Genomic DNA, 27,659 nt, shown 5'->3' with positions numbered 1-27,659 from the left:
TTGCAACATTTTCGTGTGTTCAGATGAGCAGGAAAATAGTTCTATCCTACACAATTATACGCTAACAAAGGTTATTCGTCCAATTCAGTGCATATTGTACGCATTATTATTATTATTATTATCATTTTTGTTAAATAAACAAAACCACTGGTAAATAAAACGCACCTTAGTATCGATATTTTTTGTTTGAGTATCGATACTTTCGATACTCGCGTCAGTATCGATATATCGATACTTCGGATCGATCGATACGCCCATCCCTACTGAGCAGTCATCTGTGGAGCTGCTATGTAGGTTACATCCAGCAGCAACTGTGATTGAATGGTATGGGGGAAAATGAGGTTTGTTTAAAAACAAAAAAATGCATTGAATCAGTTTTTGTGGCTTTTACTCCACGTGTATAGTGTTAGCTGTATGTATCATCTGTGTGCTTGGGTAATTCTAAACACTGAAAGACGACTCAGTATAGGCCTATTACACTTTTTTAACTTAAAAAAAAAAACATGTTTAACATTTTAAACATGTTTAATGCTTGCAAAAATGTCACTAGGGGGAGTCTTATAGACAAAACAAGGGTTTTAAAACCAAAATAAGTTTTTAGATTTGATACGTCACAGCCTGCATGTGGTGTTTCTACTTTATAATACGTTTTAATTTTATTTATTACATTTTTTTATTTTACTTTACGGATATGTTTAACCTCCGATTTATCGGTGGTTGACAAGCCAGCCTCAGTCACATGTACCTGCACAGACTGGAAAGAACATACGTTGGCTTGTCTGCCACTTCCTGTCGTGAGTAGAGCATGTAGACAGATTTAAGGTGTGTTTGTGCTTTGTGGTTATTTGACCCTGTCTGCACTGCACAAATGTATTCAAAAGCAAAGAAACTGCAATTCCTTTTACATTTTAAATCATTAAAAAATAAATAAATAATAAAAATAAACCATAATTTAAACAAAAAGACATGGACTACATTTTATTCAGCAGTGTTTGTTTAAATCAGTAGATAAGATGTATAAAACAACACATCATCAATTTGCATTCTAATAAACTGATATAATGTGGAAATTTATGTGATTTTCAGTGCCACATCCTGTATGTCCATTGAATTCAAGGTACTTTTGAGTGTATGGTGTGTGTGTGCAAGCACGTGTCTGTTTTCTAGTGAGTCTATATGTGTCTCCCCACAAGACCCACAGCAAGTAAACCAGACAGATAGTGTACGTCATAGTCAACGGTTCTAGCCACAGTACGCACTTGTGGCCGTCTGCCAGATTTAACTTAAAAAAAAAAAAACATGTTTAATGCTTGCAAAAATGTCTACAAGCATCACATTAAAAGTTGTTAGTTTTTCACACCTTTATATTAATAGAAATATGTTTGGAGACATGGTGAGAAAGAAAGTGTGAAATGAAATCTTGCTACTGGAAAATAATTCTCAAAGGCACATGTTATTTAGTGACTTATTTAGCCTTAAAGTAAGTGTATTAGTACCCCTAAGACACCATTTAGGGGTAGATAAGGACAAAGATTCATTTTGTGGGTATACTGCCCCAGTGACAAACTGTTCTGTGTGCAAACGTTACAGCTTTTCTGATGCTGTACCTAATGATAACAATGCATAATGGAGAAAATGTGTTGATGCATTATGAAAGAACCATTAGGAAGCCTGTAAATCAGGTTTTATTGGCATTTTGTATTTAATATACTGTTTGAAGTTTTACAAAATGAGCAGCAAATACTTATATACATTTTTTTTTTTTTTTTTGGTGTGAATCAAAAACAAAACAGACACAAATACCCTGAATGTACACAACTGGCTTTAAATCATGAATAAAGTATTCACAGCTATACTTTTGCAGCAACGAAAAGACAAAAAATATCTTCATACAATAACAATTATAAACTTTCATAATTGTTTTTTTTTTTGGAAGAAAAACACTTTTAGAAGAAATTCAGTACTCATACAACATTTATATGAACTGAAAATATTAATGCTGAACAAGAGATGGAAAATGTTGTAACAGTTAAATGGGCAAAACAGTAACCATGCACTCTCCCTGCCACAACACTGTTCATACAGTTCACAATTATTTGAACAGGATTTGACATTCATTTGAATGGCCCAGTCAAACAAAGAGAACTCTTGTTATGCAATATTCAAGGCTGCAGCCATCTCATTGTGGTGAGCAGGTTACTTCACCCTCCACCAGACAGCATGTTTCCAAGCAGGCAAAGTCCTCCTATGGAACCTCAAACTTCTGCTTTGAAACCCAGATGCTAAGCACCTGCAGCAAAACAGAATCCTTTGCTAAGCAAGCCTCACTGACAGTGTTGAGAGCTGACTCACAATGAGAGCGCATTGGTGGTTTCTGTGTCCGACATAACAGAGGGGCGGTGAGAGCTTCCCTGCAGCAAGTTGGAGCTCTTGAGGGTTGGAATACAGCCAAGCTTTTGGAAAAGTCGAAAGATATCTTTTCGGAAACGCACTCCGACGAAGGCATAAAGGAACGGATTTAGGCAGCTGTGCATGTAAGCGAGACTCTTCATAACCTGGCCGGCAATGTCAAAGCGCTGGACCTCTTTGCAGTTTGTGACAGTTGTATTGGCTGCCTGAGTGGCTTCGAAGACCAACATGCTGTTGTACGGAAGCTGAGAGACAACAAACACGGCCACAACTGCCAGGATGACCCGCAGGGCCTTGTGCTTCTCGAAGTTCCTCGTCTTCAGCAAAGTGCGGATGATGTTGGTATAGCAGAAGATCATCACTATGAGAGGGATGCAGAAGCCCATGCAGATCTGGAGAGCCAGGACCAGTATTTTTGTATGATTGTTTTCATTGTTCCAGTAGACCATCATACAAAAGTGATTGCCCTGATCGTCCTCTTTTGAACGAGCGAAGAGAAACTCTGGGATGGACATCACGGCTGCCAGGAGCCAGACTAACACACAGATGAGTTTGCTGTACAGGAGACGATCCCTCTTGGAGTTCTGCGCTTTGGTTGTCTGGACAATCACTATGTAGCGGTCGACGCTGATGCAGGTAAGTAGAAACATGCTGCTGAAGAAGTTGATCTTGTAAGTGGCAGAGACGATTTTGCAGAGGCCCGAGCCAAAGGTCCAACCATAGATGGAGTCGGCAGCCCAGAATGGCAGAGTGCAGAGGAAGAACAAATCGGCCAAAGCCAGGTTCAGTAGATAAACGTCCGTCATCGCCTTCAGGCGGTTTTTGAAGTGTGTGTATATCCAGACCACCAGAGTGTTGCCAATGGCTCCCAGAATCACAATTATACAATAGAAAGCAGGCTCATAGTACCTTCGAAACTCTCGCACTGCTGCTCTGTCACATATTTCCCCGCCTTCATAATCACCCATAGTTGTGGAAGAATCTTCATAATCCTGTTAAATTTAGCAAAGCATGTCTTACTGAGCTGTTATCTTATTAACCCTGATACTGTGCATTTAAACTGCAATCATGTTGATGTTAAAGATGCATACACACATTATAATGAGACAGCATGCACTTAATGTAAATATTCAGATATCACTTACATATTCTGAAGTCAACAGGGTCGCAGACTCAGTTATGTTCATTGTTGATCTTTTCTGTTCTTAAATAAGTAAAAAAAGAAAGAAAGAAATATTAAAAATACTCATATTATCAAAGATTCACTTTTTTCATGGCAGAATACACTAAATATTATATTCCCAAATATCCACAACCAAAAACAGTGCATATCAATAATCAGACTTTTGAATTTGTTCTGTTTAAATGAAATTAAACACTATCAATTCTCAATTCATTATCATTATCGTTATAGTTAATGTTATAGTTAATGTTATAGTTAATGTTCCTGTAATGTTACTTAAAGCCAGTACTTACTCTACGTTTCTTGAGAAAAATTGGGACTAGTAATACAGATGAGCTGCTGTGTGCTGTCTTCCTGATCGCTAAGATCACTTTCACGTTGTTTTGGCGCCGTCTGGAAAATATCTGTTTTGCAGAAGCTTTTAAGGTCTTGAGGTTTAACCACAGTGACGCACGCACAAGAGCGTGAACTCTTTTAACACTTTTTTCCCTCTCCATCATAGGCCCACCTCTAAACACAACAGCAGAAATGTTTGTTTACGAGCCCTTTTTATTCATAGCACAACATAAAAGAGGAAACTATATTGGTTTTAATTTATGTTTGTGCCTCAAAATCATAATTACTGAGTTTTAGATGTGATGCACTTCACTCTTAAAAATAAAGGTGCTTCACGATGCCATAGAAGAACCTTTTTGTCTAAATGGTTCCATAAAGAACCTTAAACATCTGAAGAACCTTTCTGTTTCACAAAAGGTTCTTTGGGGCTAAAAAAGGTTCTTCAGATTATAAAAAGGTAAGAAAGAGATGGTTCTTTAAAGAACCTTTGACTGAATGGTTCTTTGTGGAACCAAAAATGGTTCTTCTATGGCATCGCTTGAAGAACCTTTTGAAGCACCTTTATTTTTAAGAGTGTTGTTCACACACCTGTGTGAAAACACTCCTCAATATCATTACACCATCATGCAGCTTTATCTGTGGTGATACATAATTGTACGCACAGGACTAAAATGTGCTTCGTGCTACTCAAAAAAAGAAAGAAAAGGAAGAAGTTAAGTAGCTCCTCCACCAGCACCTTAACCACATTTTCTGAGGTGAGAGATTGTGTATGCAGAGTGAATGTCTTATGCATGCCTTATGTATACTGTCTTCACTCATTTCTGATGTTATACATCTAAATTCATTTAAAATTACATCTGAATTCATTTTAATTTTATTAGGTTTTTAGTTTGCCTATACTGAACTCTTGTTTTCATCTCTCTTATTTAAGAAATACAAAACAACAACAAAAACAAGGAAGTACCTGTAACTATCCTTATCTTCCCTTTTCTAAGGTTTGTTTGTCACTGTGGTCAGTCACACTGGCAGTGACATGACATGATCCAGTTCTTGTAGCACAAGTAAAACTCTGACCATACGTTAACCGACGAAATTGAGCAATGACATGCACAGCAAATTTTTGACGATATTTTTCCGCAACAAAGATGATACATGCAAACTTTTGACCCTGGATGAATAACGCTTGAAGTTTTAGCGTGACTAACATTCACTAATTGTAATTTACATTTACACACATCACAAACAACACGAGTAGATGATATCTTTAAAGCAGAATTTGTTTTACACGTTGTCATTGCGTGTTTGGTTCCTTGCTCAAGTGTGAATCTTCGTGTCCCAGACATCCTGTTTATCATTAATATTGTCTCACCAGACACATACTTCACTTATTTTTATGTGCACTATTATGCCATATCCTGTGTTAAAGGACACATTTCCTCTTTATCACGTCAGACAAAGTACAGCACACTCCCCCTTGGAATAATTAAATATGAAATATAGAAGACGGCAATTTGCAATAAACAACTGTCAAGCTTAGCATAGATACACAAGATAGTTTGAGGTTGTGCTGTTGTAAAGGTCAGGCTCAAGACATTTTCAAGAAGCTTTAGGTTATCTTGGATCTGTTGCTGCCATTCAGAATGCAATACTGATTGCTAAATTCGTCTTATCGCTCATTTCCAGTCATGATTTGTAGTGATAAGACTGGTGTTGGTAAAAACTGCCCTTTTGTGCGATAATTTGTAGGGTGTATTGATTCGCATGAATAGGTAAAGTTTGGAAAAATGGAAACAAGGTGTATGCCACAAGAGGTGAAGGGTGTTGACGTCAATAATTAAACCCAGTGGCATCTAGGTGTCCTTTACGCAAGTCAACCACCAAATGTTCCTCTTTTTTTTTAGTTTTCAGTGACCAGGTCAAATGAAACACATGCATGCACACATATCTCTTTATCTGAGTTTTTAGGCCTTCCTCAAACTGTGGTTTGAGCCCTGATTGGTTAAACTCGAAAAACTGTTGAGGAGGTAGCATGTGATTCATTTTAGACTGCTTCCTTTCAGTGTTAAACACTTCTAAAAAGAGCTAACTTTTACAGATTCCTTATCTGTAGGTTATTTCACTAACCTGAAAGTGATCAATCACTGATGCAGGCATTGTTTAAGTGTAAATAGAAGCTGATGCAATCCACGTCTTGCTTTAAATCAGTGCAAACTGATGTGAAAATCAGTTTGATTTAGGTGGTGTCCCTCCTGGTACACCAGTTTGCATGACAAAACTGCATCACCTAGTAACGGTTGTGGCACCGTGAGATGAGGACAAATATTTGTCATTTACTACCTTGTACTGAGAACATACTGCGGTGAATATTTGCACGACATGCTAAGACCACAAGGCTATAGAGGAACAAAGCACTTATAATCACACACCCCCTCATGACTGTTGTTTAAGTTGGAGGGTTTATTAATTCACTCATGCACTTTGCAGAAACCCAAAATTGCATTTTAGTACTATTATTTGACATATGCAGTGACGAAAGAAAGATTTCAGGTTGTTAGCCAGCTGCTTGTCTGTAGCTGCCATGCTTGGTTAGTTTTAGTCACCCACTCTTTTTGTTTTTCTAACTCTTTGCTCTACAGTAAGGTTGAACTGAGGTGTACATCTGTTTGGGTTTGTTTGTTTGAATGCCAACGCTTCCATTATACCCTTCTAAGTCACATGATGTTTTGAACAGTGTCATGAGCCCTGTGGCATCACAGTGGTAAAGTGAAAAATTAAAATAGAAAAAAAAGTGAGAAAAACAAATGACATGATGGTAGCATGATTTCACAAAGCGTGACTTCCTCAATCTTCTCGATAGAGCAAACATGAAATCTTCTAACAACTGTCTGGCAGCAACTATAAAAGACTTCTGAAGGAGTTTATAGCATCATTGTACACTCTTAAAAATAAAGGTGCTTCACGATGCCATAGAAGAACCTTTTTGTCTAAATGGTTCCATAAAGAACCTTTAACATCTGAAGAACCTTTCTGTTTCACAAAAGGTTCTTTGTGGTGAAAGAAGGTTCTTCAGATTATAAAAGGGTAAGAAAGAGATGGTTCTTTAAAGTACCTTTGACTGAATGTTTCTTTGTTGAACCAAAAATGGTTCTTCTATGGCATCGCTTGAAGAACCTTTTGAAGCACCTTTATTTTTAAGAGTGTATCTAAAGAAGTGATACACCACTAAGTGTATATTACTATAAAATATAGAACCAACTAAAAGCACACAAAGGTCACATATACTTCTGGTGGCTGTTGGGGAGTAACTAACTAAAGTAGCACTACTAACTTAACTACATTTTCAATAGCATCATTGTAGTAAAGAGTTACTTCATCCAACAAGCACAGGCAAAATGACCAAACATTACAAGATTGAAGTTTGACAGGATAGTTCACCCAAAAATGAAAATTCCACTTGTTCCAAACCTGTATGAGTTCCTTGCTTTTGCTGAACGCAAAAGAAGATTGTTGACAGTAGTGATTGACTTCCATAGTATTTTTTCCATGCTATGGAAGTCAGTGGCTACCACCAACTGTTTGGTTACCAGCATTCTTCTAAATATCTTCTTTTGTGTTCAAATTAAGAAAGAAAATCATACAGGTTTGGAACAACTTAAGGGTGAGTAAACGACAGAAAAATTTTATTTTGGTGTGCCCTATCCTTTTAAGGGTCATTTTTGCACTACTCTGTATTGTTGTGTAAATGTATGCTACATGCTTAACTAAAGTTTCTAAGTTAAAAGAAAGACCTTTTGAACTTAAAAAAAAATAATTTTTACCATAACTATGTCCCTTTAGGGACCTAATAGACACAACCAGTGAAAAATCAGACACGTTCACCACCTCAACTGTACTCTCTCATACAATTAAAAGTTCTATTCTTTCTAGCAAATCTGTTTATCTTAAACAGTCCTATCTCTCATATGTAGTGTTGAAAAGTCTATAAGTTCAGTTTCATTCATTCAGATGACTCCAAAGAGGAATCTGGCATTAATTTTGAGTTGTTGTTTTTTTGTGCTAATACCAATTTTTTTTTTTTTTTTATGCAAATGAGGCCTAATTTAGCAGTAAACTGATACAGAAAAAAATGAAACAAGATTCCATCCAAAATGCAGCTTTATTGGAGAAACAAGGATGGGACTCCTCACATTTGGGCTGGGGGTCTGCATTCATCAAGGATGCATTGACTGGATGCATCCCAGCATTCAAGAGGATTCAGTATCATCTGCATCGGAGATGACTGATGTCTCTGTGTAGGAAAGATGAGGGAAGTCACATGCCGGCATTGTTCATGACTGATGAAAACAGCAAAGTCACATGGCGAATGCAAGGGCATTTCAAAAACCCCACAAACAGAATTTCACTTCAAATCAAATGGTTGAAATGATTGCGTCTGTACCTGTAATAATTTCTTTGACCTTTATTTGCCCAGCTGTTGGAAGAAAAGAAAGGGGAAATATAAATGGAAAGAGAGACACAGTAATAAACAGAGAGAGAAAAAGACAAGTCATGAGCACTAATAATAATCTGTCAAATGCACAGCATTCATAAACCTGAAGCAGTTTCTGTCCTACACTGCCCTTGCATGTTAGAGTGAAACTTGCCTGTCAGGATGTATCTAGTTTGTATGTCCTTTGGGGCAGGGTTATGGGGGGAGTCCTGGGGGGTGCTGGTGTGGGGCAGGGCCCTCCCTACAGGATGGAAAAGCGCAGATGCCCCTGGACTTTACTATTCAATAGGAAAGCCTAATCAAAATTATAATACATCATGGTGCTATTTATATTTTATCAAAATCTAATGGATTAACACACTGTTTTCCCCATAAAAACCACAGATTTCCACTTTAGCTGAACTAGCAAAATCCAGATGTCAACAACTGCGTCACTTCATCATGTGTATAAAAAAGGAAAACAAGAATGATCAACTGCTGTCACGTCAAGGCCAAATTTCGTAGTTGTGGGGTGTATTTAAAGGAACAGATAAAAATCCACACGACCTTCCTTCCATGGAACACAAAAGCAAATTTTTAAGCGTATCTTGACCAATCTGTTCAATATAATGAAAGCGAATGAGGACTGGGGCTACGTATCCATTTCACAAACCTGTTTAAATGTTACATTAACAAATCGGACTGATCTGATTCTCACTAAACCTATGATCTGATTCTGGTCACAGTGATTATCAGTGAATAATAATAATGGAAATTTTAAAACTTGAATGCAAAACTTTCCTTGTCTATCCCACAGAAGAAAAGAACGTCATGAGGGGTTGAATGACATGAGGGTGTGTAAATGGTGACAGAATAGTGAAACTTTGGTCATCTATCTCTCTATTATCTCAGATAGCAAGGAGATCTTTCTGTCATCTCCGTCATAAAAAATTCTAACTCATAGCTATACTAACAGACACATTCTGTTGGTTTGAAGACATGCAATGTATGCTCATAATTACAACTGTTTTGTGATTAACAGTAACCAAGCAAACACTCAATAAGATACAACCGTCTGACCACAAAAGCTTTCCAAAGCAGTCAGGAAACTCCCTGATGACTGTCCCTAATGCTTTTGATACCATCACTGCTCTGTTTCCTTTCGATTTGTTAAACTGGCACAAGCTTTTGGTTTCCATTCAGTCAAAGACATTGAAACTTACAAAAGCAGCTCTCACCTGAAAAAGTGTAGGACGACTCTGTAAACTCAGGCACCCTGAAAGCCACAGAGTAATAATGAAAAAAATGTAAAACAAAATTGCAGCAAACAGCACAAATCTCTTTATATTTACCACCCCAAACTGTATAATAGCTGACTTGACATTTCAAGCAGTTTATAAGTGTGTTAGGGTAATACTTTCCAATTTATTTATGAAAGTAATTGTAAACTATAATAATTAAGCTACTACATGGAAAACTCAGTGGTGGAAATGGCCATAATTCACTGGGGGAACACTAGCTTTTTGGGGGGTGACAACCCCTTCTTAGATGGCCTTACAGATGCATAAAATGCAAATGTATAAAAACCTTTATAATCTATAATAACATTAATCATATTTAACATTGTGTAGGAATCTGCACATGTGATAATGTAAGCATTGTTAATGACCCCTTGTATTTAATAAAAAAGGGAGAATGAGTACTTGTGCTCCTAATTTAAAAAATTTAGGAGCATCTTCTGAAAAATGACAGAAACTAACCTTCCCATTATGAGGCGATATTTGACTCCTTAAAGTGATTTGCAGGGGTACCTTTGTAAAGGCAGGTTTTTCTAACCTTGTGAAATATATCATTTTGTATGTCAAATTCATAAATTTGTGTTCATAAACTATTACATTTTTTTAATTAAAACAATAAATTGAATTATAATAATAAGACAAAGTCAGGAAGATTAAGTTACCAAATCAAAGGAAATTAGTATCAACAAAATTCATCTTTGCACTACAGCGGTGCACAGAAGAACACAAATGTGGCATTTAGGTATATTTACAGACTGTTTAAGGAGGCTCAGAGGTGGCATGAATGCATTTACATTCATAATATCCTTGTTATGAGATTATGTTGTGAATCTATAAACACTGAATTATTTTAATAACTGAATGGTACTTTTAAAATGAAACTAAAACCGCCAGTTGGTGGTAGCACTGTCACTGTCTTTGTCATTGAATCACTCATTCGATTAATTTAAACGGCTGATTCATTCAGGAATGAAGCAAGTGACTGGGCGAATTCCAAACGGAAGACTTCGCTGTTCCCTTCACTAACGGACTTCTGGAAGGTCCCTTCGTGAAGGGATTCAGTTGTTCACTTTCGTTTGGAATTTCCCTACAAATGGCGTCCCCTTCCCGAAGTGCCCTTCAAGGGCGCAAAAAAGGCATTTGGAATTCGCCCACTGTCTTTATGAATGGGTCATTGAATCTGTGACTCACTAGATTCGTTCAAAAACGTAGATTCATTCATAAATGAAACACCCGCTGTGTTTGCATGGAGATGCAGCAGCTCGGCTGTGACTTTGTGTGGAAATATATTCGTTGAGGAAATACAGCAGAATCAGATAACAGTGTTCCTAAAATATAAGTCACTTAATATTAACTTGTATATTTTTTGCATATCTTGCATGTAGGCCTATCTTGATTACTGTGTGCATTATGATAGGCTACCGTTTTCACATAACTTATGGGTCTATTGTGTGTTATTCTGTTATAGCATCTGTTAAAGTAAGACATTCAGATTTTCGGCAAAAATCACGGTTCATCCTAGATAATTTACCTGAAGCATTCTGCTTTCACGATCTGTTCTGGAAGGAGTAGGACGCGTACCGACAGAGAAGCATTTCCATTAGCTAATGTTTAAGGGATACAGCAAAAACTACTGGGTGTGCGCACATCAGTATAGCGTAATTTTTCTCACACTGTACAACAATAATTACTGTTTTTGCATTATTGTAAGGGGTAGGTTTTGGGTTGGGGTAGGTGTAAACGTTAATAAAACACAATCTAATAGGTAGAAAAATTAAAGGGGTCATATGCAGAGGCGGACAGTAGTGAAGTATTTTTACTCTGCTTTAAAAGTACTTTTCAAGTGTCTGTACTTTATCAGAGTGTTTTTCTTTAGAACATTTTACTTCACAACATTTCAAACCATAATATTGTACTTTTTACTGCACTATGTTTCATATTAAATATAATGTAATACTTAATTACATTAGAAATCTATTACTTTCTTACTTTTACTCAAGTAAAAGTAATTCAAAGATTTACTTGAGTACAAGAAAGTACTACATTTTTAATATTCTTAAGTATTAAAGGTAAAACAAACAACAACTTTTATTTATGAAATGAAGTGCAGTAAAAAAGTATGATATTATGCTTTGGAATGTAGTGAAGTAAAAGTTTTCCAAAGCCGCCATGTTGTGAAGACGCTGTGTGTTTCGTTGCGAAAGCGAAAATACTTTGTTTGGCCTTCCAAAAGAGGACACAATCAAATCAGTGGTTAGGTTGTATTTACAACACTGTTCCAGAGCAGTTCAACCCAAATATTCAGATGTGTGCAGCGCATTTTATGGAGGACTGTTTCCTGATCCTGGTAGAGTAGACTACAATGCCGGCTGTTCTGACTCACAGACTGTAAGTACGTTTTCATATTTAAAGGATTTGCCACTGATGATTCAAACGCGAGTAACAAGTAACATTTCCGTCACAAGCTTGAGGTATTCGGCCAATCACAACACACTAGATAGCTGGCCAATCAGCATACACCTCGCTTTTCAGACTGATGAGCTTTGTAAAAATCGACGCCTTTCAGAAAGGCGGGGCATAGAGGAGAAACAATAATGTACAGTATGTGGAAAATAATGTTTTTTTAACCTTAAACCGCATAAACACATTTCATTACACCAAATACACAAAATAATGTTCTTTTTAGCAACATCATATGACCCCTTTAATTTATTGTTAGCTTCCGGTTTTTGCTGCATCCATTCTAGCCACCCGTTTATGTGCGCAACTCAGATCGCTTTGTTGGGATGTTGAATGGATAAAATATAGAAATCCCTTTCATTTCCCAAAAAATCTAACCAATTGGAACTTGGAACTGACCTAAAATAGACACTTCCCCTTGTATTGTAAATTGATGTATATTTTAACCAAAATTCCTGGTGTTGAATTAATCAAGTTATATGTGAACTACCCATATGATTATGACATAGTTACTTGAAGTCATCTCCTTCCAGCAATTTTCTGTAGGTGGAGATTTCAACGTCCAGGGCGAGTTTGATGTCCAGCAGCTCTTGATAGGCCAGGATCTGTTTGTGGAGGTCTGCTTTAGCCACCTCTATGGCTGATGTGAGGCTAGCGATCTGTGCCTGGTATTCAGCAACACCCACACTGGACTGGGCCTGGGCCTCTGCTAAACTCTGCTCCAGAGTCATGTTCTGAAAACATAAACAACGATCTCCTGACCTGTAACAATGCATTGTTTTTCTCCTTTTGGATGACTCCAAAACAAATATTCTCCATAGATGGGGGTCAGGGTATGCTGTTTCAAAGTCTAATGTTTTTGTCTAGAATGGTTTCATTATTTTTTCCAAGAATACTTTTACAACTTTACCATAGAGCTTCATTAAAAGTACCAAAAAACTCCACCTAATTCTTCAGCATTTTGATATCTCTTATTTTCAGACACTGAATTTATTGTAAATGATGTCAGAAAACTCTTGAAACGCTTGAGTTGTCTGGGAAATTGTTTCTTTTGCAGCAGCTCAGCTTCTCTTGTGGCATTGGGACTTTTGCAGCCAATATGAAACGGCTGAGATCAATAAACCACTTCCTATGTCATCTGCTTCCTGTCCCAGACAGCTGTGATTTATTCAAGAGATGTTTATTATATGCTGAGAACCTGCAGTGAAGCGTTTCACACTGCTGACGAACACTGTCTCTCATGGGAACTGCTACTGTTGAGCACCTTTACCATCTGAACACCGCTAAAAATACCTTGATTAAACTGCACTCCATTTAATCTCTGTCAAAAGTGTCTGACTTTGACCAACATCACACATCTGTTGTATCTCAAAGCGCATCATTTAAAAAGTCAAACACTTACTGCAGCCACAAGCCCTTGAAGCTCTAAATTCAGCGTCTGCATCTCTTTCCTGGCTGCTGTGATCTCAGCTTTAGTTGATGACACAGCCTCTGTGTTTTTGGCATTGGTCGTCTGAATCTCATCCATCTAGATTCACAAGTAGATAGAATAAGATCTATTAGTTGGAATGCCAAAATGATCAAACATTTAGACAATGCGAGCACTTCCTGTGTGCAGACCTTGAGTTTGTAATACGCCTCAGCCTCTTCTCTGTGTTGCTGCACAGATTTCTCATATTCCATTCGTATCTTGTTGAGAGCTGCAGAGATGTCAAAGGACTTCCCAGTGTCTATTTCAATCATTGAGACTGAAGTGTCCATTGTTGTTGCGCCCAGTTTAGATTGCAAAGATGACAGTTCCTACAGTGACAGATACAACAAATTAGTATGGCATATTAAGTGTATACAATACAATACATTTTATTCATAGACTACTGTTTTTCTTTTTTTAAGAAATTAATACTTTTATTCACCGAGGATGCATTAAATTGATCAAAAGTGACTTTTATAACTCTGTTGTGTGACACTATGTTGTGTGACACTATATATATATGAATATTATATGATTTTGATTTGATATGAAAATTTGATTTTTAAAATAAAAATATTTACATTATCTTGATTACTCCACGCATGCATTTCAGATTTTATTCAACACATATCTTTAATTTGTACCTCCTCTTGTGTTTGGTTGACAAAGTCCAGTTCATTTTTCAGGCTGGAGTATTGGGCATCCAAATCAATTCTTAGGTCAGAGGCCAATTCTATGTCCTAAAAAAGGGATACAGACGTGTGGTCAAAGTTTTAGTTGTCTACGAACAACAAATTAAATTTTAAGTCAATAACAGATCAGTTTCGATATACATTGTGTGATTGAATGTCATCCTTCTCACCTTTTTCATGGCAGCAATGTCAGACTCAAGCTGAAACTTCACTCCTTGTTCAAAGTCAAACCTTAGAGAAAATAAAAATGTTATTATTGACAATATGTTGTGTCATTTTAAATGTTTCAATAACATTAAAAAGCTTTTTTATAATTGTATCATAAAATATAATGCTCTAATGTCATTAAAAAGGAAACACTCACTTAGCCTTCAGTTCATGGGCAGTTCCACAAACATTGTCTAGCTCAATCTCCAGTTTAACAGTGTCGATAGTGAGAGTTTCCAATGTGCTGCGATATTCACTCAGTTGGGCCTCATACTCCACCGTGGCAGTCACAGATGACTCTTGGGAAACATCTGTGCCCCCAGTCAGATGGGACAGCTTGGCCTCCAGAGCTGCGTTCTCCTGCTGTAGCACCCGTACTTTGGCCATGTACGGTGGAAAAGCGGTCATTCAGCCCAGACAGTGTGTGCTTCTCAGCCGCTCTGGAAAGTATCGGGGTCACAGAAGCACCTGATGCTGGTCCGGCAGTGAGCGCGGCGCTTCCACCGAGTCCTCCTGCAGAAACGGCGCGACCCATTGCGAATGCAGGACTGGCAACCAGTGCACCACCGCCACCACCACCCAGTGCCAATACTGCACCAGCTCCTGCACCACCACCAAGGCCAAAGCCGAGACCTCCACCAGCTCCAAAGCCCAGTCCTCCTCCCAGCCCAAGACCTCCACCTAAGCCAGCGCCACCCCCGAGCCCCAGACCCAGTCTTGCTCCACCACTTGCACCAAACCCTCCATATCCCCCAGACATCCTGGAAGAGGCCAAGGAAATGGACAAAGCCATGGTGAACAGCTATGGATGAGCACTGAAGGATCCGAGTCTGAATCGAGCAGAGAGTGCAAGCAGGGGGCGAGAGACTAATGCTCGCTGTTTAAATACACTTAAGGGAGGGAGGGCAGTGCAAAAAGAGACACTCCACAGAGAAAGAATAAGCTGTAACTTGTCTCACTGGAGAGGTATGGCATCGGTTGTCTGTTAAATCTCAAAATATTCTGACCTGCAGGCACATTTTCCTACTAGGATGGATCTTCAATCTAAATGCTGTATTTCAGTAAAAGCTGAATGATGAATATCACCCCTTTTTTTCCAAACGTGTCATGCACATTTACCTTACTAAATACTAAGATGTAATTCTGAAAACTCCCCATCAGAATTTTGAAATGAATTTACTTGAACTTCACTTGTGGAACCACAGAACATTTTGAGCCAATCACCTGAGTAAGTGAATAAGCACAGGAAAGTGATATTATAAATGTTGCTTTACAGCATAATGTTCCACAAAAATGCATCAGTGTTGTTATTGTTAACTAAAACGAAAACTATTACAAAATAACTTCCATAAATTAAAATATAAGTGAAATAAAATAAAATATTAATATTAGATGAAGTACTTATAAATGGTTGAAGACCATGGTTGAAGAAAAAATTACACATAAAAATTACTTTAAACTAAAAACAAAAATTAAACTGAAAATGCAAAAATAAAAGCTAATTCAAATATATAAATACAATAATAAATATTATATACTTAAATACTATATAAATAATTTACAAGCTATTTTAAAGTTATGAGCTTTTTTACCATAAAAAATTACCACCCAATCTTCAAAGATACTATCTTTACCAGATTCATTTATTTATTGTTGTGTGGAGTCCTAGAACACTAACTTTTATGTTTTTACGCCAAGAGTGCCACGACGTATGCGCGTGCTGCTGCTGACGCAGAACATGCATGTTGCTGCGCCTTGTTTACAAACAGAGGAATGCATGAGCATGCGTTGTGGTACTCTCGAAAATGGTGGAAGACTGTCACTTGGAGGAGAAGAATTGTTGAATAAAGTCGTTATTTTTGTTTGAATAAAGTCGTTATTTGTTTTCTTTGCGTACAAAAAGTATTCTCGTAGCTTCGTAAAATTACGTTTGAACCCCTGATGTCACATGGACTATTTTACCGATGTCCTTACTACCTTTCTGGGTCTGGTAACATTTCAGTTGCATTGCTCTCTATGGAGCGTCAGAAAGCTCTCGGATTTCAACAAAAATATTTTAAATTGGTCTTATGGGTTTGGAACCGCATGAGGGTGAGTAATTAGTAAACTAACTCTTTAAGGCTGGACTACACCACAAATTTTGAACGGAAAACAAATGAATTTAGATTGAATTTAGATCTGAAATCAATTGAAAATCTGAACAGATTTTAAAACACTAGTCACATCAGACACTAAGGCACAACTTTTTTGAGCAATGTTGCTTCGGCACTTTCCCATTGAGAATGGGTAACAAATTTCTATCTGGATACTTTCGATCAGTCCTGTGCCCTGTGTCTCTCACCTGGTTGGCCGTTGATGGCAACATTGCTCAAAAAGTTGCCCCGTGTATCATCAGCCCCTAAAGGAATCACACACAACACACACACAGAAACATGTGCCTTGTTGCTAGGAGACAAAGGAAAACAAAGCTAAAAAACCTTAGATTAGAAACACACTAGGCAATTTTCTGTGAACTCTGTCAACGCCAGCCTTTATGTAATTCTATTATCACAGATCTCTTGCATAAGGTCAATGCTTGCTTGGTATCAGTAACAGTAATAAAAAGTGGAATCTAACAGACATCTGCTTGGTCTTGAAAGTCTCAAGGGCAGACTCTACTGATAGGTTTGTGCCTGTTCTGATGGCAGGTGAAGCATACCTTCATTCATTTTGCGAACTCATGACATGCCCATGGCATGATTATATGCATCTGCTACATATGAGATTGACATTATAGAAATTAAAATATAACATTTTAATTCTAATAGAAAAATTGACTAGCATCATTTGACAAGAAACTGTATTGTAAAGACAACGCAATTGTTTTAAAGAATGTGCTCTTTAAAAAAATAAATAAATAAAATCATTCAATACTAGATTAGAATGCATAGACTCAGAATCAGACAAGAATAGCAATGTCATTTACAAAATCCCCTGGCCTAAACAATAAATAACAGGGAAGCAGAAGGGGAAATCACACTGTTGTTTTCCTATCAGATGAGGAATTGTCTCTGGTTCAGTGGAAAGATGTAACACTTTTTTTAATTTCTTTGAATGTCATAGTATGAAATGTACACTGCACTTCTGCCAGGGTTATTTAGAGGAGGAAGAGGTTTTATTCCATTACTGATTATTTTGATACTGGAGGTTTATTACAAGAGACAAACTCATAGGTTAGGTTAATCCACCTTGGTTTAAAATATAAGAGTATAGAGATATAACCAGCAGAACTTTGGTGACAAACTTGGCTGGAAGACAAAAAGTACATCAAACTGTACCTTAGTAGTTCAAAAGGCCCCTTTGAACAACATATTTTAAGAGCTTTCTGCTATGAGAAACAAATGTGAAACCAAAATTGATTCTGGGTTACATACTGAAATGTCTGTGTTTTGTTTTTTATGCATTTTCAGTTTCATACAGTAGATCCTGAAAGCCCCTGAATTTACCTAATTTTATTTCAAACATATATGGAACATAATCTCTTATGTAATATTGCAGCTGGTTTGAACAAAGCCTCAGGCCTTTTCAGTAAGCAGTGACAGTCAGTTATGAATCAATCAGATTCTCACTGGGCCCTACAGCAGTTTCTAGAGAGATCTGGTCATGTGTTAAGATTTGATCTGTCAAGGTTAATATAGGCCAAGGATAAAGATTTCCCAATTATCAACATCACATCTTCATAATCTGACAAAAGAATATTACTATCTCATAACTACACTAGGAGATTAAAGTGTCCTAGAGTGGCTTACAGTGTTAATACAACTGCAAGTGTGATACTGTAATGTAACAGTTTAATAAGTTAATATTGAGAAACTTGCTTTAGATACAATATCGCCAGTTAATTTGTTTTTGCTCCCCCAATTAACATAATTCCAAAGAAAGCAACCACAGTCAAGTCGTTGCTAATTAAGTGAATCATTGTTTGAATTGGTTTAATGAATGATTCAATGACTCACTCATTAAGACACCTGCTGTGTCCCAATTTGCATACTATCTGTCCTATAGTATTCAAAATTTGAGTTAGTGTGTCCCAAAGCATAGTATGTTGAAAGAAGTATCCCAAAGATACCCGGATTGTTTACTATTTCTGGTGAAAGTGCAGATCCATGCACACTGTAATGGCTGATGTTGCTGGAGACAGGATGCATGTAAATAAGCAACTAAGCAACAGAACTGTCCATTAAAGATGTAATTATAACAAAGTAGTGCGTCCCAAACATGGATCGCGGAATGAACCAAAAGAAGGGGGGGGCCCGGGGGGGCACATTTTAATATTAGAACAGTAGGCCTACTAATAGTAGTTAGATCTTAGATGCCAGATATATTAGCCTATATATTTTTAAGCTATGATTCTGGATAACTGATTTTTAGAATATAGATCAAGGTTCTCCTGATTCTGAAAACAAAACATACGACAACCAAACAAAATAATATGTAGGCTAATTTACTCACAACAGTTTTTGACAAAATATTATATTTAATGTTATAAATGAGGCTATTTAAAAATATTTATTAGGCTACTTTAAATGAATTCATTATGACAAAATCATTGAATGAAGACTTGTTTCGTCCAGTTTTTTAACAAATCTCTTACATGAATGATACAGACATCAAATACATTTTAACAGTCACTGGTCACCACCTACTGGCATAATGTAACAAAATCTATATTTGAAGCGCAACATAGTTCCAAATGTCATTTACTCAGTTTGATCGCGGCTGCGCAACATCAGAGTTTATGTCAGGTGTCCTGACATTTTATCCTACCCATCAGATTGTCCTACCAGGGTTTACTGCGCATGCACACATCAATATTGCGTCCTTTTTCCTACTCTGAATAACAATATTGAATGTATCTGCATTACTGTAAGGATAGGTTTATGGTTGGGGTAGGTGTAGACTTTAATAAAACACAACACACAATGCGCTCCATGTGACGTTTCATCTTCAAACGCGTGAGTGAAATGGAGGTGGGGAATAGTAATTATAAATGTAACACTTATATTTGTACGTATATACATGTAAACGACAAACTATCGCTGTGTATCTAAAAACAGTATTGTTAGTAGGACATAAATTGTACTTTAATCTCTACAGCACGTTTCCGATCATCAAATGACGTCACCTTTATCTTTATAGCGCTTTATACAGTACAGATTCTTTCAAAGATATTAAATAATAATAATATTGCAGCAATATAATATATAAATAAAATGTATAAATACAAATATTTCAATTATGCAAACATAATTCAATTCCACTAAGCAGCTCTAAAAAGAAATGGAGTGTCTAATTGGCAAACAGACCAATTTGTTGGCAGAGGCTATTTACATTAACTCCGCCCACCAATGCCTGGCTGTGATTAACAGCACTGCAAAAGACACTTGCATTTCTGAAGTATCAGTGGCGCAGCAAGTAAAACGTGAGCTGTTTGCTTTTGATGCGGTCGACCCGAGTTCGATCCTGGCTTTTGTCAAACTCATGCTTCTCCTTTTCCCATCACATACCAGATCAGAAAGAAATTTATTTAAAATAAAAATTAAGTAAATATTTGAAAAGTGGAAATAAAACGCCTCAATAATACAGTGTTGTGTATGCGTTAGGTAGGTTTTTGTCCCAATAAAGTGGCATTCATCTAATACAATTTATATATATTACTACCCACTGTTTTAATGGGAGGTAGCAAAATCTGACAGGGTAGCACAAATCGACAGAACACCGGACTAAACTTTTATCCCAATACTTTCATTATTATTTAATGTTTGCAACACAGAAATGTAGCCTAGCCTACTGTGTAAGTAGACTGTGAAGCTGTTTCAAACATAAAGCTTACATGATGAGCTGCTCTCTCTGGATCAGCGGCTCCGCGAAAGGAGGTTTAAATATTCCGATGTGACTGTCATTTCAAAAGTTAAATAGACATAGTGGAATCATCATTTAGGAATAAGATCGCGTGTTTTAATCGAGATCGCAATCTTTTAAAGATTAATCGTGCATGCATATGAGCCTATAGCCTATGTATTTTTGTAGCCTTTGTCATATACCAGACCTCAAAATTCCCTTTGTCATATACCAGACCCCGCTTCCACGACCCATGGTCCCAAAGCTTATTCTGCTACACTCTCAAAAGCATGTTCTTCTTCTTCTTCACAAAAAGAGTACATACTTTTAAGGCGTAGTATAAGTAGGCGAATTGGGACGCAGCAACACATTCCTGAATGAATCAATCCTATGAACGAATCGGTTAAGTGACTGATTCAATGACTCACTAAAGACAGTGGCTGTGTTCGAAATGCCATACTATCATACTACTCTTACTATTTCTGCAGTATCCAGTATGTATGTAAAGACAGCTCAGTGTTGATTTAGTTCTGTCCAATATGTAAAGTTAATCAATTATGAAATGAGTTCAATTGGGCAATATAGCATTGTTTACTAGTATGAAGCCTTATTAACAAGCCTTTGTAAAAAGAACAGTTAGCTCATTTGTTTCTAAGGTAACAACCTTGACAGCTGTGCTGAATTAATGTTCAGTGTTTGTCATGTGACAGCACTTAAGCATACTACTCTGAAACATTTATTGCTTATTGTATACTGTTTCACACACTATTCTTTAAAAAAATAGTAGGCAGTATGCACTGTGTACTGGGCAGTAAGCAGTAAGCAGTAAGTAAGTATGCCATTTCGAACATAGCCAGTCTGTTCTTGAACGAATCAGTGATTTAACGAATCATTTGAATGAATGACTCATTCATGACTTATTCACTGTCACTTGTCTCCACCTACTGGCATATCGATGTTAACGTGCGGAAAGAGTTATTGAAAAATCCCTACCACAAATGCACAGATGGGACAGCCTGTGATACAAAACAGTGAAAAGTCTGCTGGACTGAATGCTACTAGCATACTCTACTACTGTAAATTTATGTCTTTAAGAAATAGTAGTAGGCCTACAAATAGTATTTCAGTAGTAAGTAATAATAAGTAATTCAGTCCAATCAACTCTTATGGAATGCCTCTCTGCCAATCAGCTTCGAGGACAAATTGTTGAATATATAAGGAGACAAACACAAACATCTACCAGCCATGCCACTGCTATAACAGTGTTTAAACTTTTAATTTTCACACTTAGCGAATTGTAAAAAGAAAAAAGACTGAGGGTTTGAGAAGCTTGAGCAAGCATAATGTTGCTATGTTTACTTTCTCAAGGTAGGTTGCTGTGGGTCAACCAACAAACAGTCAACCACATGCTGTTTATAGCCTCATTGACCAAATAAATGCACTTTTTTGTACCTGTGATTAAAAAAAGAGATACAAATGAATAATCTTATCACTTACTCATGAGAAACAAATTCTGACTTCTCTGTTTTCAGGACAGTTAAAAACATCTTCCACTGACAAACAGGAAGATGCGTTGAAGAACACATCAAATGCAAAATCATCTTGTGAAACAATTAACTCTTTCTTTCTGTATTTGTTCATGTTTACTGCTGGTAACATAACATTCTGTATTTCTCTCAAACACTCTTATGTGCAACACATACATGCACACACACACACACACACACACACACACACACACACACAAAAGTGCTCTCTTGGGTCATTGTGATGATAGTTTAATTTCCACACTGTCATTGTCAAACATAGTCATACATACTGAGAGGGACATACATAGAGCTTTCCTGAGAAGACCACTGTGCTGAGGCAGCCGAAAACTGGCTAATGGTGATGAACAAAGAGCAGTGACCAGCATCACCATGTCTCTGTCACAATAGTACTAAAAACAAAGAGGCTACTTTCCAGAAGGCCAGGCCACCATAAAGAGGCATGCGCTCTTAGCTGTTGCTGTTTAGCTGAGGGGAGGTCAGTGGATATTTGCGCTTGCATTGTGGTCATGTCTATGGACTGATAGTGGCCTGTCACTTAAAAAGCATCAGGACAGGAATGCCTCTGCCACGACGCCGATCCTCTTTTCTGGGCCAGGCTGCTTCCGAGCGGCCCGGTTGTGTGGGCCGCATGAGTGCAGCAGGCACCTCTGCGCCTCGGGGAGTGTTTGTAGGCATGGCTCCCACCGGAGGAACCAGCAGCCTGGGTACACGCGTGTCCCGCAGAGCTCTGGGCATCAGCAGTGTGTTTCTGCAGGGCCTTAGATGCACCAGTGTTCCTGTGGTGACCCTGCCCGGAGATCGAGGCCACCAGTTTGGCTTCGACAGCCTCAATACATGCCTCCTGGAGTACCACGATAAAGTTCACGCTCTGGAGCAACTCAACCAACAGCTGGAGGAACAGATCAGACACTGCTTGGATCGTAAAGCCATCAGCGCTGGGACATGGACTGGCCTAAAACAAGACTGGGAGGATGTTTATATGCAGGTAGGAGGATGTTTGACAGGGTTGGATTAATACATCAAGCACAGCAAAACACAGCAAAAATATATACAGTATATTTTTTTCTAGTGAAATATTTTTTACATCCATTAAACTTTTTTTTCCCCCTTCAAATTAAAAGATTCATTTTTTATTTATTTACGATAAAGGTCTAGGATAAAGATAAAACATAAATCTAAATATATCATAAATATAGAAAAATATAGAAAAATATCCCAAATTAAGCTCACTTTTCTTACCCCACTGACAATTTTTGATTTAAACATAAATTCAACAAATAGAATATATCTTCAATTTAGTTTTCTTTTCGTATCCCATTAGCACGTTTTATTTTCTTTCTTTTAATTAGTAAGATGTATGGTTTAATATATTGAATATATTAAATAATTATAAAGTTATCTAAAATTATTTGAAATTTAATGCATTCATTTATTATGAATATATAAAATTAATATATATTTTAGATTAGAAGGGGTTTAATATATAATATATAATAAGGTTTAATAATTTAATATACTAAATTATTCTTCATTTATATATATATATATTTGAAGTAAAAATATACTCATATTTACAGGTGTACAAGCTAACGTATTTCTTCTTTCTCTCAGGTCAGTGAGGCTATCCTGGACAATGCTCGACTTATGCTCCAGACTGAGAATGTTCAAGCCAATGCAGAGGACTTGAGAGACAGGTGTGAGTGTGATTAAAATAGAGCAACAGATTTTAATCATATCACTAGCTTTTATCTGCATCAGCAGATTTCTATCAAATGGTCTATAGTGTGTTTCTATGTATAATTGTGTAGGTATGAGAATGAGCAGCCGTTCCGTAAAGCAGTGGAAGAGGAAATTAACTCTCTGTACAAAGTCATTGATGATGCAAACCTGAGCAGGATGGACCTGGAGAATGAGACTGAGAGCATGAAGAATGAGCTGATGAATCTGGAGCAAAATCACATTGAGGTGAGATAAGACCAGTTCAACAACAGAACCCTCTTCGTGAGGGAGATGTTTCAGTGGTAAATTAGCATCTTCTTTTGCTCTTCTTCAGGATGTTAGAGTGCTCTATAAGCAGATATCCGGCCATGAGGTTGATGAGCCGGATGCTCCCACTGAGACCAGCCTGGACCAGATTCTAGCTTTTATCCGCTCCCACTGGGAGAAAGTCATTGAGAAGAACCGTGCTGAGACTGATGCCTACCTTGAGTGCAAGGTAAACCATTGAACATAAGCCTATATAGACTATTTTATCACACAGTGCTCTGCAATTCTTGATTCTGAATGTGTCATCCTGTGGCCAAATATTTTTGCACAATGACCACCAAACTGTATAACTGACTGTTTTCATTCTGTAGTTTCTTTCATCTCACATAAAATACTTTGAAAACACTTAAAGGTCATTTAATGCATTAGGTATATCAGGAACTATCAGTGAACTAACACAGGTTTACATAATTTATTAATCTTTTTCTTGAACACCAAATCTGCATATTAGAATGGTTTCTGATGGATCATGTGACACTAAAGACTGGAGTATTGACAGCTGAAAATCCCGTTTATACCATCAGGAATAAATGACATTTTGAAATATGTGACCCTGGAGCACAAAACAAGTCTTAAGTCGCGTGGGTATATTTGTAGCAATAGCCAAAAATACATTGTATTGGTGAAAATTATAGATTTTTCTTTTATGCCCAGATAATCACAATGTTCTTCTATACTGCAGGTTCCCCGGTGGTTCTTCAGTCCCTGAGGGACGAACTGATCCCGCACCTTCCACATCTGGGCCACAAAGCAGTCCACAGACTGAAGGTACTGTTTCCATCTACAGAATATAGTTCTTAAAAGATCTGATTGTATTGTGAATAATAGGTTTAACATTAACGATGAAGATTAAACATGTTTTGATTTTTTCTATCAGGTTCTAATGCTCCTGGTGCTCCAGAAGAAAGCAAGCTGGAATGATATATATATTTTATTAATCTTTGCAAAAAGCTTGATTTTCATTTGTTTCTCTTCACTTGTAATTTACACCATCTATAGACTACATGATTACTGTGCAGGTTAAAAATAAATAAAACTAAAGATGCACTAGCTAAGATTTTATATATAAAGACTCAGTTGTTTCTCTGATTCTAGCCTCTATGATTCCATATTCTGATCCTATGTGCCTATATCCTATTTTACTCCCACAGGTAGCAAAGCCATAAATGATAGAGTGGGAAATACGAATAATTGACTATGGTCAAAACTGAAGCTCCTTAACACGATAATAACACCTTGCGGTTATAATGACATGTCTATGAAACAGCCACCTAGACATTACTTCAAATCCATGTTATCGTTCTGAACTATAATTTCTTTGTTTAGGAAATCCTCAAATTGCAAGTTTACTGCATGCATGAGAAGAAAAAAGCTCAAAGCTATAACAAAAGTCAGTAGGTGACTGGCATTTCTAGAACAAACACAGCCATATTTTTAAAGAAAAACAGTCCTGCATTTACAGTCATTTTACTGAAATGTTTTTGAATATTTCATTTTAAAAAAGTGCAGTCGTGCAACATTTTAAGAAGTGACCGTCTAGAATAGTATACTAAAATATAGTTGCATAAACAGATTTAAAAAAAAAAAAAATCCAAACATATTCATATTTAGGGTTATTCATTCAGCAGATTTCATTTCTCTGGTCTCGTTGGGTCTCCAATGACAGAGAAGCATCCAGCACAGTAACGGGCCGGTTTCTTTGTGTTGGCAGAACTGGCTCTTTTCAGACGAAATCCAAGACTGCTGACCCTCATGTCCTACGAACATCAGCATAGCTTAATATTCCACATGCAAACAAATAAGTCTGATTATGTCACATCATAAACACTCTTCACACCTGTGAGTTTCCTAGTGTTACACTTTCTGATGGCTGTGGATCTGATGGTTGGATCAGTACAGGTGTCTGTAAGATGAAAAACAAATGCAATACATCAGTTACAGTTAGTATTTTCAATACCAGACAGTTTTAATTATACATTTTGTTTTTTCTAAAAGCAAAATAAAAAAGATTCTTATACCTTTCGAAGTGGCTCCATAGGAAAAGCAGCTGAGAAGTTCAGCACAGAGATGAGCAGCAACAGCAGCAGGGCTCTTTTCATGTTCCCAGTCATCTTCAGTCTCATACTAACAGTGAACAGACAAACGCCTGTTCAATTAAAACACCACTCAAAGGGTGGGACCCAAAGCTGCTGTGCGTCACAGAGAAAATTACGGCACAAAGGCGGCATTGTGTCCTTAAAATGAATGTTTATTTAAGACATTTAGGAATTACGTGAAAAATAATATTTTAGTCCCACACAAAAGATCTCAGTTAATGCCGTACCTTCGGGTTTAATGGAAATGTTTTAAAAGGGTACAGGGCGGCAGACTCGATATTTGTCCCTGTTGAGCTCTCCCATCTCAAACGGAGGTAGCCGAGGAATATATTCAAACACATACAGAGATGTGATCCATATATATATTAGATTTCTGTAAAACGTAAACTTGATTCTCATTTATGTGACAAACTAACATGTGCAATGCTATAAAAAGAGGAAAAATGACAGCTAATAATAAATTAAAAGTAGAAATACTGCATCACAATTGGAAGTTAATACAAAATAAATCATAAAATATAATCAGCAGAGAAACACAGTATTGGTAATATAAGAAGAAAAATATAAACTGTGTTAAAAATTCAGTCAGTAATCCTAATTCCAGATTTGTTATTTGAAATTATAAAAGCATCAAGTTGAAAATGTATACGTCCATACATTCATAAAGCATAATTTGGATATTTTTTGCACAAAACATGAGGGAATGTTCCATTTAAATCTTCAACACTCATACTTCAATAAGAGGATGTGAAGCCACTATAGTGAATAATCCTGAAAGCACATATCTGACAAGAGTCCTACGTCAGTTTCACTCTCCCTGTATGTGTGCTGGTTCTCAAAAACACAAAGGACAAATTAAAAAGTAAAAGCAAGACATGGGATTGGATGGGTGCACCGCAACCCATCTATACAGGATACAGAGCTGGTGATCGGTCATCCCCAAATTGAAAAAGATTGACGTTTTCTTTCAAATTTAAGAGAATTCAAGTCAATAAAGTGGTGAAATCAAAATACAGTCCCATGTAAAGTGTAAATTCATGGCACATCTAGCAGATGTTTTGCACAGACGCATAAGAGGTCAATTGCTCACATTAAATAATATCCCAAATAATATACGACTAGTACTTCGAAGTAAGAAATATTCTTGATCAAATATGATTCAAAACAAGTTTATCCTTATTAATCAAACCTTCTTGATTATACTCTCCCAATTATGGCATGGGTTAACAGTGGTTAACTTTCACCTGTCTAGAAATCTAAATTGGCTTCCAGTTTAGAGGAGCAAAATTCCAAATTTATATGTGTATATGATGATATTCCCAAGCAACTGACGCTTTAATGGGCCCACAATACACACTATCTGATAACAGTGCAAAAGTGTGCCTCATTTCCTGTAAATGTTTTCAAAGCATGTATGAATTCTACATTTGGTTGTCAAAAAAAAAAACAGGACTACATCACCATTAAAGGTGTACTGGCATATCTGCTTTAGGCTTTTTCCAAAAAAAAAAAAAAAAAAAAAAAAAAAAAAAAAAAAAAAAAAAAAACAGAAAAAAAAAACCT

At 36.9% G+C, this 27,659-nt stretch overlaps 3 protein-coding genes and 1 long non-coding RNA gene across 4 annotated transcripts; 2 read left to right on the top strand and 2 right to left on the bottom strand.

The window, feature by feature from the left end:
• Nucleotides 1-1,930, top strand: LOC107657447 (uncharacterized). Its single transcript, XR_001630684.1, has 3 exons — nucleotides 1-13; nucleotides 805-807; nucleotides 1,851-1,930. It is a non-coding gene; the product is annotated as an uncharacterized LOC107657447 (long non-coding RNA).
• LOC107657446 (C-C chemokine receptor type 9-like) lies at nucleotides 1,925-3,974 on the bottom strand. The gene is made up of 3 exons (XM_016445529.1): nucleotides 3,886-3,974; nucleotides 3,555-3,613; nucleotides 1,925-3,401 (listed from the first exon to the last, which is right to left on the bottom strand). Exons 2-3 carry the CDS (start codon nucleotides 3,594-3,596, stop codon nucleotides 2,349-2,351), a joined length of 1,095 nt encoding a protein of 364 aa, XP_016301015.1. The 5' UTR covers nucleotides 3,597-3,613; nucleotides 3,886-3,974; the 3' UTR covers nucleotides 1,925-2,348.
• A 4,097-nt stretch (nucleotides 3,975-8,071) lies between these two features.
• Nucleotides 8,072-15,376, bottom strand: LOC107657418 (thread biopolymer filament subunit gamma-like). Its single transcript, XM_016445473.1, is given in 10 exon segments — nucleotides 8,072-8,216; nucleotides 8,367-8,399; nucleotides 9,635-9,672; nucleotides 12,668-12,888; nucleotides 13,557-13,682; nucleotides 13,775-13,954; nucleotides 14,270-14,365; nucleotides 14,488-14,548; nucleotides 14,682-14,914; nucleotides 14,916-15,376. Coding segments are annotated over 10 exon segments (1,434 nt in total). The 5' UTR covers nucleotides 15,318-15,376; the 3' UTR covers nucleotides 8,072-8,172.
• A 6,997-nt stretch (nucleotides 15,377-22,373) lies between these two features.
• LOC107657412 (phakinin-like) lies at nucleotides 22,374-25,062 on the top strand. Its single transcript, XM_016445466.1, has 6 exons — nucleotides 22,374-22,939; nucleotides 23,566-23,648; nucleotides 23,763-23,919; nucleotides 24,008-24,169; nucleotides 24,636-24,768; nucleotides 24,878-25,062. The coding sequence occupies exons 1-6, from the start codon at nucleotides 22,511-22,513 to the stop codon at nucleotides 24,919-24,921; spliced, it is 1,008 nt and encodes a 335-aa protein (XP_016300952.1). The 5' UTR covers nucleotides 22,374-22,510; the 3' UTR covers nucleotides 24,922-25,062.
• Nucleotides 25,063-27,659: the final 2,597 nt, after the last annotated feature.

The sequence above is a fragment of the Sinocyclocheilus anshuiensis genome, unplaced genomic scaffold (genome assembly GCF_001515605.1).
Source record: "Sinocyclocheilus anshuiensis isolate Anshui unplaced genomic scaffold, SAMN03320099.WGS_v1.1 scaffold155, whole genome shotgun sequence".
Lineage (NCBI taxonomy): Eukaryota > Metazoa > Chordata > Actinopteri > Cypriniformes > Cyprinidae > Sinocyclocheilus > Sinocyclocheilus anshuiensis.
This window is presented reverse-complemented; position numbering and strand designations above follow the sequence as displayed.

What these genes read in the sequence shown, in the direction of transcription:
- LOC107657446 (XM_016445529.1), bottom strand. Translation starts at nt 3,596, where the DNA reads ATGAACATAACTGAGTCTGCGACCCTGTTGACTTCAGAATAT. An exon ending in CCCTGTTGACTTCAGAATAT is followed by an intron (nt 3,402 to 3,554) that starts GTAAGTGATATC and finishes TAAATTTAACAG; the next exon opens with GATTATGAAGATTCTTCCAC.
- LOC107657412 (XM_016445466.1), top strand. Translation starts at nt 22,511, where the DNA reads ATGCCTCTGCCACGACGCCGATCCTCTTTTCTGGGCCAGGCTGCTTCC. An exon ending in GCAGAGGACTTGAGAGACAG is followed by an intron (nt 23,649 to 23,762) that starts GTGTGAGTGTGA and finishes ATAATTGTGTAG; the next exon opens with GTATGAGAATGAGCAGCCGT. An exon ending in AAGCAGTCCACAGACTGAAG is followed by an intron (nt 24,769 to 24,877) that starts GTACTGTTTCCA and finishes TTTTTCTATCAG; the next exon opens with GTTCTAATGCTCCTGGTGCT.